Source organism: Sceloporus undulatus, unplaced genomic scaffold (genome assembly GCF_019175285.1).
Source record: "Sceloporus undulatus isolate JIND9_A2432 ecotype Alabama unplaced genomic scaffold, SceUnd_v1.1 scaffold_16, whole genome shotgun sequence".
NCBI lineage: Eukaryota > Metazoa > Chordata > Lepidosauria > Squamata > Phrynosomatidae > Sceloporus > Sceloporus undulatus.
This window is the reverse complement of record NW_024802938.1, coordinates 2122725-2135052: the sequence shown is the minus strand read 5'-3', so window position 1 is coordinate 2135052 and position 12328 is coordinate 2122725. Positions and strand designations below refer to the sequence as shown.

At 41.0% G+C, this 12328-nt stretch overlaps 1 protein-coding gene across 1 annotated transcript in view; it reads right to left on the bottom strand.

Annotated features, from left to right (window-relative positions):
- LOC121917394 overlaps positions 1-12328 on the bottom strand; it is a 76710-nt gene that overhangs the window by 45589 nt on the left and 18793 nt on the right. Inside the window, exons 6-11 of the mRNA XM_042443337.1 lie at positions 11776-11928; positions 10483-10632; positions 8810-8996; positions 8376-8443; positions 6952-7037; positions 159-186 (exon numbers count right to left, since the gene is read on the bottom strand). Coding sequence (XP_042299271.1) covers positions 159-186; positions 6952-7037; positions 8376-8443; positions 8810-8996; positions 10483-10632; positions 11776-11928 — 672 coding nt within the window. The remainder of the gene's footprint in view (positions 1-158; positions 187-6951; positions 7038-8375; positions 8444-8809; positions 8997-10482; positions 10633-11775; positions 11929-12328) is intronic.

Sequence of the window (12328 nt, the reverse complement as noted above, 5' to 3'; positions counted from 1 at the left end):
GATTTTCTATGCATTCAGAGCAAATCTCTTAAAATATTTAAATTTATGGATTATTTTCTATTATTTCCCATACAAGTTTGGCTGCAGCAAAGCTATACATAAAAATTAAGCGGTATGTTATATGTATAAATTTTTTTTAGGGCTTTTGAATTTTGTACCTTTAGCCAGCATGCTAGTCTTTTCTTTCTAAAAAATAAGAGAACATGTATAAACAGAGATGGATTTGGAAAAATGTAAACTTTTCACAGAAAAAGAAATAAATCGCATTATTACTGCCATGGTTGTACACTACGGATAGGAAGCATATGATTGTCCAGATGCAGGACTGTAAGTCACAACAATTCCAGCTAGCATAGCCAGTATAAAGAATGTTGTAATTGTAGTGTCTCATCATCTGGAGGATCACAATTCCCACCTCTATTGCACAGCTTGTAATTTTTCACATGTGTATGCTGCATCAGAACCAGGAAATTTAACAGTCTGAACATCACAGATTTTGAGCTTAAAAGAAAAGGATATGAATATAAAGTTGAATATAACATTGAATTATTTAATGATTCTTCTTGAGAGAGAATAAAAGAATCTTTACAGCATGGGTAGATATCTTTAGTTTTACTGTACCTTTTGATAATCAAACACAAAAATTGCCCTGATACAATAGGATTAAATAGCTGTTCTTGACATGGGAGTTCACATATATACACAGAGTTCCTGCAGCCAAATTGCATCCTGGTTGCTCTTGGTGGAGTGAACTGATTGCACAATTGTTTAAAATGGACAAAGTGGTTCATACTTTAAAAAACAAAACAAAACAAAAAACACTATTCACTGTACACAAAAGAAACTTATGTACACGTCAGAGTGCAGATGGAAATCTGGGTCACAGAAAATTGTGTGAATGTAAGTACACTTGGGAGCTTATGTTCAGAGCAATTAATCCATTAAAGGACAATATTAAAATACCAGGCTTCCGCAGTCTTCTGTTACAAGGACTGCATCCGCACTGCAGAAATAGTCAAGTTTGACACCACTTTAACTGCCATGGCTCAATGCTATGAAATTTTGGCAACTGTAGTTTTGTCAAACATTTAGTGTTCTCTGTCACTGAGTGCTGGCGCCACAACAAACGACATTTCCCAGGGTTCTATAGAACTGAGCCATGGCAGTTAGTGGTGTAAAATTGGATTATTTCTACAGTGCAGATACAGCCCTAGTCATGTTGGACTTTATTCCCCCAATCTGCAGTCAACAATGGACAACGGGTTGTGATTATTGGGGATTTTCCAGGTTGAGAAAAAATGTTCTATACTACAGAAAATAAATTTTCCCAGATAACATAGTCATAATAATTAATGCAGAGAAACAGAAGACAACAACAAATAAAGAATAACAAAAGATCACTTACACACAATAAGAGAACTCAAAGGGAAGTTCAAACCAAAGGCTGAGATGAACAGGTTGCTCACCTGTAACTGTGTTTCTTCGAGAGGTCATCTGCGAATTCACACAAATGGGTTTATTCTGCGCCTGCGCAGCAATCCTTGGAAACTTCTGGAATCTCCAGGCAGAAAGCAATGTATCTTTCTGCAACTTTTTGGCGGTAGCCCCGCCCACCTATATATAAGGCCCCTGGTGGCCCGCTCCTCTTCAGTTCCGAATGAGCCGCAAACAGCGCGGCAACAAGCGTTGTCAAATGAACAGACACTGAGGAGATGGATAGGCGGGTTTGTGTGAATTCGCAGATGACCACTCGAAGAAACACAGTTACAGGTGAGCAACCTGTTCTTCTTCTTCGTGGTCTCTGCGAATCACACAAATGGGTTTAGACTAGCGAGCTGTAGTCAGTGGAGGAGGGAGTGTCAAATATAATCAATGAAATCAACAATCAGTAAACAGTGTAACCCAGCACCTTGTATCTATTAACAGTGCAGTAGGTTCAGTGAATGGCAGAAAGTAACACTGCCCTCCCAAAGCCTGTGTCTTGTCTGGCCCTGGCGTCCAGCCTTAACGTCTGATGAATGTCAAAGGCTGGGACCAGACAGCAGCCTTGTACACAGTTGACCTGCAATACTGAAATGTAAAAATAGGAGTCCTTTAAATCCAGTGTCACAAACCAGGAATCTTCCTGTAGGAGTGGTAAAATCGAGGCAAGATTTACCATCCTGAACTTCTTGTACCGAATTGTGGGAACTCACAATGCTCTAGGGCATAACCCCTACGGACAATGCTAAGTGACCAGGGGTCAGTGGTGATAGAAGCCCAGGTGTCATAAAAGGGCTTTAGCTTATCAGAGAAGGAGGCAAAAAGGTGTGCAGGAGCACATTAGAACCTCTCCCTGCTGGGAGCCGGGGTACCAGGGATGCCGGCCAGAATAATTTTGACATGTCTTAACTGAAGAGGCCCGAGTTGTCAAAGGGCATATCTTCAATCGCCGCCTTTGCCTGGGAGTTGAGTTCAGAGGCCCGGAGCCACGCGTAACGGCGAAGGGCTATGGACCATATAGCACTTGGATGCACAGTAGGCCCCATACAGGCTGCATAGTTGGCTATCTTTAAATCAAGAGCAGCTGAGTCATAAAAATTTTTTAGCCAGTCTATCCAGCTTCTTGCTGTCTTTGTCTACTGGTGAAGAGACGTCCTAGGAGCGAAAGTAGCCTGGGCTCCTTCCCCTATAGCAGAATTCAGCTGAGGGTGGTTGGAGAGCCAGGACGGAGTGGACGGAGTGACCCGGTAGAAGTTGTCGATCCGTGGATAGTCTTTTCTACTGGGTCGAGGGCATCATCATCAGGATGGGCCACCTCTAATTTGAGGGCGCCAGCCATCCGTCTGACCCTGTCAGCAAAGGCCCTGACATCGTCGGTGGGCGATGGCACTGTCGGGCCCTCAGGAATGAACTGTGATCCTCTGAGAGAGGTGATTTTAGGAGAGTCATCTCTGTCAAAGTCGTCGGGCCCCTAGGTGACGTCCACGGTCTGAGTGGAGAGGCGCGTCCGTGTGGGGCCACGAATGCTACGACGCAGATGGGAAGGTGCCACCGGGAGTAGGTACTGTCCCGTGCGCTGGTCGTAGACAAGGTCTGGGAACGACTGGAGTGGGTCCTGATCTGGCTTGACCGTGTCGGTCGTTCATAGGCCAAAGCCTCATCAGCCTCTGTACCGAGGGCGCCCCTGCCCTTCCGTGAAGGAGAACGTACGCGCCATTTGTCCCGAGAAGGAGAGCGTGGCTTTGATCTTGACCTCTGTGGGGATAGAGGCGCATCGGAGTCTGAGGGTTCTCCCTCCGATTCAGAATCCATGCTGACTATCTGCAGGCTGTCCGCCAGTACAGAAAGGTGGCTCGCAAGGAGGACCCTGAGCTCCAAGAGCACTGTCCGGGAAGATGCCGGCACAGGCGGCGTCGGGGTCTTAATTGACATAATGTCAGAAGACGGAGCAGGTACTGGCCTCGATCCTGGCGGAGGCACTGAGACCGTGCTCGGAGGCCCTTTACACCGGGTTTTGGCGTCGGCGTCGTGGTCTTGATTGACCTGATGTCAGGAGACGGAGCAGGTACTGGCCTCGACTATAGCGGAGGCACTGAGACCATGCTCGGAGACCCTTTACGCCGGGTTTTGGCGGCGGCGAGGATGAGCAAGCCCACTGCTTGTTGTGGTCGGAGCACTCGTCCCTTTTCCTTTTTGAGGACTTAGAGGTGGTATCACCTGTCTCTCCGGAGGCTCCAGAACCGCCAGGCTAGCTTAGAGCTTTTTCGTACAGCACAGCCTTCAATGTCCGGCCCCCATTCTTCAGGGTCCGGTGGACACTGCCGTTGGCCATGGGGATTTTAACCCCGCACTTTGTGCTCCTCCTAAAGGAGGCCATTTGGCAAGAGAAGTCCGTTAGGTCAGAGAAGTGGTCAAGCCGAAGGAGAGTCCAAACGAATGGACAAAGAGATTCCAATGTAAGAGCAAGCGAAATGCTAGCGAAGTTCCTCGAGCTGCTTAGCGCGGCGGAATGAAGGAACTGAAGAGGAGCGGGCCACTAGGGGCCTTATATATGGGTGGGCGGGGCTACCACCAAAAAGTTGCAGAAAGATACATTGCTTTCTGCCTGGAGATTCCAGAAGTTTCCGAGGATTGCTGCGCAGGCGCAGAATAAACCCATTTGTGTGAATTCGCAGATGACCACTCGAAGAAGAAGTTCAATGATAAGAAGAGCAACATACTACAAGACAAAGGATAAATAATACGTTGGTTGCAATACACAAAAGAGCTATATAAAAGAGATGAAAAAATCAATGACACACGAAATGAAGAAGTATATGAAAATGAACCCCAAATTCTAGAAAGTGAGGTGGAAGCTGCAATAAAAGAAACTGGGAAGAATAAAGCACCAGGAACAGATGATATTTCATCTGAACTGATATGACCCCACACAGACAGTATCAACTCCAGTATTAACTAAAAGATGTCAAAAACATGGAAAACAAAATGGTAGTCAACAGACTGGAAATGTTCAATACTCGTTTTGTGAGCTGCCTTGGGTTCCTTTTTGGGAGAAAGGTGGCATAAAAATGATAAATAAATAAATAAATAAATAAATAAATAAATCCATCCCCAGCCACACAAAAGAAGGTAAAAAAGACTGCAGCAACTATAGGACCATAGCATTAATTTCTCATGGAAGCAAAATTATGCTTAAAATACTGCAAAACAGACTCCAATCATATATGGAGAGAGAAATTCCAGATGTGCAAGCAGGGTACAGAAAAGGAAGAGGGTGCTAGGGAACACACTGCAAACATATGATGGCTAATGGAGTGTATCAAGGAATTCCAAGAGAGAATCATCATGTGATTTATATAACATAGCAAACTTTTTGACTTCAGAAATCACGAAAAGCTATTGAACGTCCTTAAAGACATGGGCATTCCATTACATTTGATTGTCCTGATGAGAAATCTGTACACAGGACAAGAGGCCACTGTTAGAATAGAATATGGAGAAGCAAAATAGTTCCTAATTGGCAAAGGGGTCAGACAAGGCTGCATATTATCACCCTACTTGTGCACCTTGTATGCAGTAAATATCATACGAAGAGCAGGTTTAGAAAAGTAATGATAGGAAGAAGGAACATCAACAATCTAAGATATAATGGATGACACCATACTACTAGTAGAAAATATCATGGACATGGAACAATTGCTAAGGAAGGTCAATGAAGAAAGTGCAAAGGCAGGCATTGTTGCTGAACATAAAGAAAACAAAAACAAGGGCTATGGAGGATCTACATAAATTCAATCTAGACAATGAAGAAATTGAAATAGTTAAAGAATCCCCATACCTTGGATTAAACTTTGTTCAGGAAGGAGACTGCAGTCAAGAAATAAGATGACTAGGAATGGGAAGGGCAGCAATGAAAGAACTAGAAAAGTTCCTTAACGGTAAAGAGATACAACTGAAGTTAGAATCTAAAGTCAAAGGCTTTCATGGCTGGCATCCATAGTTGTTTGTGGGTTTTTCGGGCTATGTGGCCACGTTCCAGAAAAGTTTCTTCCTGACTTTTCACCAGCATCTGTGGCTGGCATCTTCAGAGAATGAAAAAACAACAACTATGAAGTTAGAATTGTCCAATCCATTGTATTCCCCATCACCATGTAGGGATGTGAGAGCAGGACAGTGAAGAAAGTAGATAAAAAATAAAATCATCTCATTTGAGATGTGATGCTGGAGAAGAGTGCTGAGGATACCATGGACAACCAAAAAGAGAAACAAATGGGCTCTTGAACACATTAAGACTGAATTCTAGGTAGAGAGTAGTAGAAAGAAAGGAATGCTGCATAAAAGATGGCTAGACAAAAGCAGGGAGGTCATGGGCCTGAATCTACAAGACCTAAGCAGAGCAGTGGAGGATAGGGAGTCTTGGAGATGTCTCATACACAGGGTTGCCATGAGTCGACTCTAGCTAACAACAACAACATGGCTTTTGTTACCACAACTGTGAAGGGAGAATGGACCTGTTATTGTAATCTACTGGATTTCCATTTATCTAATTAAAGGGAAAGGGGATGGGATAAAGAGCTCAAGTAGCATCTTTGAGACTGAGACTAGCACTATGCTAAAATAAATCAGTTAGACTGCTTGAATAGTTCAACCCCCCCTCTAAAAGACACAAACACAGATGTCTCTCTGAAAACCATAACAATTTGTCCAGTGATAACACAATACTATACTGTCTTATTTGGTCATTTTAAAATGTTTTCCTGCTCCAAAAGATGACCAATCTACTACTTTCAGCATTGTGAATATTAGTAAATTAATTTAAAATTTAATAAAATAAGGCATATATTTATGAGTGGATTATTGTCTTTCTTCTGCCCTATAATGTTCTATGATTATCTTTAGATGTTTAAAATGGTTTAAAAGCAGCATGTCTACATCTCTAGGGAACACACCATCTCAAATGCCATTTTTATCACTTAAGACCGTTTAATCTCCCATTTCAATTGGCTTTTAATACAGCTGCTGATCCTTTCTGTCTTTGGATCTGCAACTGTTTTCAGATTACATTGATATTTGATGTTTTTATTGTTCTTTGTTATCACAACACTGCTAAGCGACTTGTCAAATTCCAAAGAGAGGGGTGGGATATGAAATGTTATCTACAAACAATATTTTTGCCCCATCTCTAGGCTAGCTAACTATAACAACAAAAAATTAACTATATTTGTAGGGGTTGCCCCACTTGTCTTTGAATCAGGACATTTGGTGTTCTTGTGCAAGCATTTACTGAAGCTGCAATCCCACACACATTTTCCTGGGAGCAGTCCTAATGAAAACAGTGGGCCCTCACTTCTGAGTGAACATACTTAAAACTGCACCATAACCATTTGGGTAGTTCTTAGTTGGATGTCAATCACATTATTTCCATGCTACTAAGTGTTTAAATAACTAACGTTTGCTCAAAAACCTTACCTTTAATTCTGACACGACATCACCTTTATTGTCCTGATTAGATTCTGAATCTTCTTCAAAATCCTCACTATAGTCACCTGGGGCATCTGCAACAAGGCACACAGTTAATTTTTCACAAAAAAAGGAAAAGGAAAAGGAAAAGGGGAAAAAAGGCAGGAACAACAATATTTTCAGTATAAAAAGCTATATAATGTTTCCAAAGATCAGACCTATTGGTTGAGAAGCAACTGTACCATTATGCAAATCAAGAAAGTTACCTCTGCTTCTGAGGCTCAAGAGTCAGGTGTAGTGGCTATGCCCTAATCCCTCTACCCTTCAAGATATCTGACTTAAAGGTACAGAGGATACTGTCTCACTAGAAATGAAGAGGTAAGATTCAACTGCCAGTCTGTTTGGCTTTTGTACATGGCATGGAGGACACTCATCTTGACCTTTACTTCAGCCACTAAAACATTTAGGGGTTGTCAGTCTGAAAAGATCTTGGTTCAGCTCATAGGCTAGAGTCCTGCAATCACCAAATCCCCTAATGAATAAGCATTCCCAGCATTCTCTTTCAGTAGGTTGCAAACTGAATTTGAAATAGCACCAGAATGATGTTTCAAAAGGAGGAATCACAACTCCTTCTAGTGCAGAGGTGGAAAACTACAGCAGGATGGGGGGCAATTTTAGCACCCATGCTCTGCCACTGAAATGCAGCAGTTTGAAATTAACCAGTAACTGGGGGTGGAGTGGGGGAAGTAACTTCTGTTTCCCTAAATCAGGGGTTCCCAACTTGTTTGGCTTGCGGAGCCCTAAGGTCTTCACAGAGCACAGGTTGGGAACTGCTGCTCTAAATCACATTTACACATTAAACAAGGTGGGCACCCCATGTGCCTTGTCTGAAGATAGAAAAGCAGCAGTCTGCTACTGCCCTGCCAAATTTAGCAGTGGGACAGGGTGGAAAAAACAAACAAACCAGGGAGCCACATTCAGGCAACAGGCCCACATCTGTTCTAGTGAAAATAGCCTAGACAGTGCAAACAAACTCCAGTGCTTAACAAACTTTAAATGAACAAGGGTTTAAGTGTTATTCCAAGCCTACGCACTGTATTCTGCATTTAAATCCTAAAAGAAAAGAGGACAATCTTTAATCCTTTCTATATGCACTATATGGACCATAACAAAATTCCTGGATTAGACCATTCATTCTAGCATTCTGACAGCAACAGTAGGCAGTCATATATACACCTTTTTGGTTCTGTGTATGGAAACTACATTTTAAGCTACCATGGTAAGTAGTTGCTGAGTGACTTAGCTTCTACAAATCTGTCTATTAAAACTACCAGTTTAGACACGGTCTTTTAGAAATCAGTTCCATATGTTAATAATGGTTCATTCAGTGTTATATAAAGTAAAATGACATAAAACTACTGAAATACAATTACCTGATTTTTCATGATTCTTAGGTTCATCTTCATTTTCTTCTTCAACCTGCTTCATTTCTGAATGATTTCTGCAAATGTGACAGCACTATTTGTTACAACATATATTTCAATCATTATTAGCATTAAGAGGTACTTCCTAATATTCATAATCTAGACTGTTCTTCTGTTCTGGTGACTAAACTCATGGTTTTCTAAAAATTAAATTTACTGTATAAAGACAACATAAATAGTACTAAAGCACATTTTTTCATGTTTTCTAACAACCCCATCTCCATAGATAAAGTGATGAGACTGTCCATCTAAAATTGCACCTTCAGCAACTTGAACGTTTTTCTCTACAATTAGGATTCAATTCTACATATAACTTTTTATCATTCCATACGACAGCCTTATGTGTTTTGCATATTATTACCACAACTGATATTTTATTTTACCGTAGAAATGCCTGTAACATTTCAGAATCATTGGAATCCAGCTCCTTGTTTAATCTTGAATAGTCAATGGTAGATGATGCTCCTTTCTCAAGGTCAGCAAAGAATCTCTCCTTTTCCTCTTCTTCCTCCAAAGTATCCAATCCAATTCCCAAAATATTCTCTTTAGGCCCTGAAGCAACAACTGAATCTAAATAGTAAAAGCATCAAAAACAGTAACAAAAATCAGGACAATAATATGCATCCATTTTAAGGGCCGAAACAGACTGGCAGTAAGTGCTGGCGGCGGCCGGGGGGAGGCGGGTTGTGGTATTTAGATAACATCTGTCCTGACAATGCCCCCAAATTGGTGTCACACCACCTGCCCGGCCAGATAGCGAGCAGCATTGTGGCACTCTGGCAGCGAAACATTCAGACGCCTCACGCCACAGAAGCGCAGAAGAGCTGCTGCCGTGGCGGAAAAGATGGCTTTTTCCCACCCTTTTTTGCTGCTTCTTTTTGAGCCAAAAAAATGCAGATCAGGGCTGTGGTGTGCAGTTGCTGTGGCCCAGATCTGGTGTTCAAAGGGGTAGTGTCAAGCCGCCCCTTTAGGTCCGTTTGTACTGTCCCTCACATTAGTAATATGGGAAAGACTATCCTATACTGTTTATATACTTGTATATATTTAATTAAATGGTGGGTCCAGGTTATTTGAAGGGCTGTGTCTCCCTTTATGAATGAATCCCTTAACAGTTCTAAGGTCGTTTGGAGAGACCCTTCTCTCTGCCCCACCATCTTTCTAGGCAGGTTTGGTGGGGAAAAGTAGGAGAGCCTTCTTGATGGCTGCACCCAGACGTTGAAACTCCCTCCCTAAGGAGACTAGGATGGCCCTGACCTTGCTCTCTTTCCATCAGCAAGTCAAACCATTTTTATGCTATCAGGCTTTAAAAAACTGACTCTGGGTTGCGGTTTCAATGCTGTGTGGTGCTGCTTTTAAGATTTGTATATGGTTTTTAATGAATTTTTAATTTTTAACTTTATAAAGTGTTTAATCACTCTTAAAATAACTCTTATATTAAACAACTCTTATATTTATACTTCTAATAATTACTTTGTATAGTTATAATCTGTATTTAAATATGTAGTTAGCTGTATTTAAATATGTAGTTAGCTGCCTTGAGTCCCATCATTGGTAGAAAAGTAAGATATAAATGAGGAAAATATATAAATAAATAAACTGACTTAAAGAAGAAAACCAGAAAATGCAGAGATCTACTAATGCCACTGAATGCATGATTTGATCTTAAAACAACTATTCTGTGCCAGAGATCGATGAGCACTAAGAGCCACAGATATACATTTTGTGCATGCCTTCCTATTTCCATTTATTTCAGTGAAACAAGTCAATAAAGGACTTCACACCACCATATGCCCATACTGGTTCCTTTGACAGGACTCAACAAGAAAGACGTTCTGCGCAGTATGAAAACTTAGTGTTCACTGGAATGCTTGTGATTAGAAAAAATAGCTGGGCTAGGACAATAGTGTAATGGAGCAAATTGGAGAAATATTATAATCCCTCTGAGTATTTTGTTTTAATCAGTAATTCTCAATCTTTTATGTTTTGTGTCACTAATCATACCATCTCAGCTAAAATACTGTACAGTGGATTAAAGGAAATTTTCAGGAACATTTACCATTAGTTTCCAGGCTGTCTTTGCTTAAAGAGACAGAAGCACCAGTAGGTTGATGGAGCTGAATGCCTTCAACATGATCTTCATCTACTTCCACAAGAGAATGAGAAAGCCTCTGTGACTTCAGAAAACTGCCACTTGTACCATGTTTTCCTAAAAAGATAGGAGAGCAGAGGGAAAATATTGGTACCAAAATATGTACTTAGGACATAGTAATATGTGCAGATGTCAGACAGATGAAATGACAAAGGACTTTAAAAGCACTTCACTGCATGATAAGAGTTTAAAGAGCAATGTCAATAATGGTTTTTTGTGGGGGGGGGGGGGGGGGTTGGGCTATGTGGCCATGTTCCATAAGAGTTTATTCCTGACATTTTGCCAGCATCTGTGGCTGGCTTCTCTCTGAAGATGCCAGCCACAGATGCTGGTGAAATGTCAGGAATAAACTCTTATAGAATGTGGCCATATAGCCCCCCAAAACCCCACAAAAACTATGGATACCGGCCAAGAAAGCTTTCGACTTCACAATGTCAATAATGGTTTCTATGTGCCTGAAATGAAAAAAGACACATGAGGGGATTCAATATTAAAATTAAATCAATACCCTTACCCCCAAATATATCTGCAGAAACACATTCTGCCTGTGCATGGTGCTCTTCAGAACACAACTGCTGATCTTTGCTTGAAAACTCAAGACTCTATTCCACACCAATTAAATGACCTGGCAACTTCACTTTCCAGACTGATGCTAAAGATAACACACAGCCAAGTCCCTGTTAGTTCTTCTTTGTTGTCTCATAGCTAGATTTTAATACAGTAGGCCCTTCCCTTATGTGGGGGATCTATTCTGGATCCCCCCTGCATAAGGGAAATTCCGTCTATGCTTGCGCCCCATTGGAAACCACGGGGTGTGTGCTCGCAATGTGGTGCAGTGCACATGCCATAGGCACACGTGCCATTTGCCCAATTGCCGTGCGGCTTCAGCTTAAGCTTGAAGCCACATGTGGTGTGCCCACGTATGGTGTGGACACACTATATTTGACAGTTTTGAATGTTCTATTAAAAAGTAGTTAAGAAATTAATAACTAAGATAGTTGGTAAGAGGCAAAATAAAGAATTAGATTCATACTTAGCCCAAGCCCTGACCACATAATTAAGCCCATCCAGTGGCATTTTGACACCAAATCATGACAGTAAAAACCAACAAGGTTCACTCATAAGAAGTAATTTGTATGCATCATCTGTCTGTGAATATTCTAAAAAAGCAAAACACTGAAAATCCAAAGCAGACATTACCTTCAGTATGGTGAAGGTTGTCAGAAGCAGGAATGTCTTCTTTGTTTAAATACACATTTTTCTTTGCTTTAAGTGATTTTTCCAATATTTTGTATCTAGCCAATGCCTTGCTGCAAGATGCACTTGAAAAACGTTCAGGGGTAACTACTTTAACTACACACAGCACAGCCACAAGTGTTTACAAGAGGGTTAGGGACCAAAAAGAAAGATAATAATTTATCAAACTCAAGAACAACTCAGTATATAGTTATTCTCACACTGCTGGATGAACTATATCATACATAATTCGTCAGTTCCTTAAAACGTTATGACTATGCTTGCTTGATGAAAAAAATACACAACATACTCTATTTAACATCTTTCTGTAGCATTATGCACATTCAACTGACTTTAAAAGGAATTGGCTAGAGTAAAAATAGAAAATACTATTTGCAGTGAAATTTTAACTGTGAAAATGGATAAAAAGAAATATTAAAAATATTTAATTGGCTTGCTACTATGCTTCAAATTACACTGCATATCACCACTCAAGTATTAATAGATCCATGCTTAT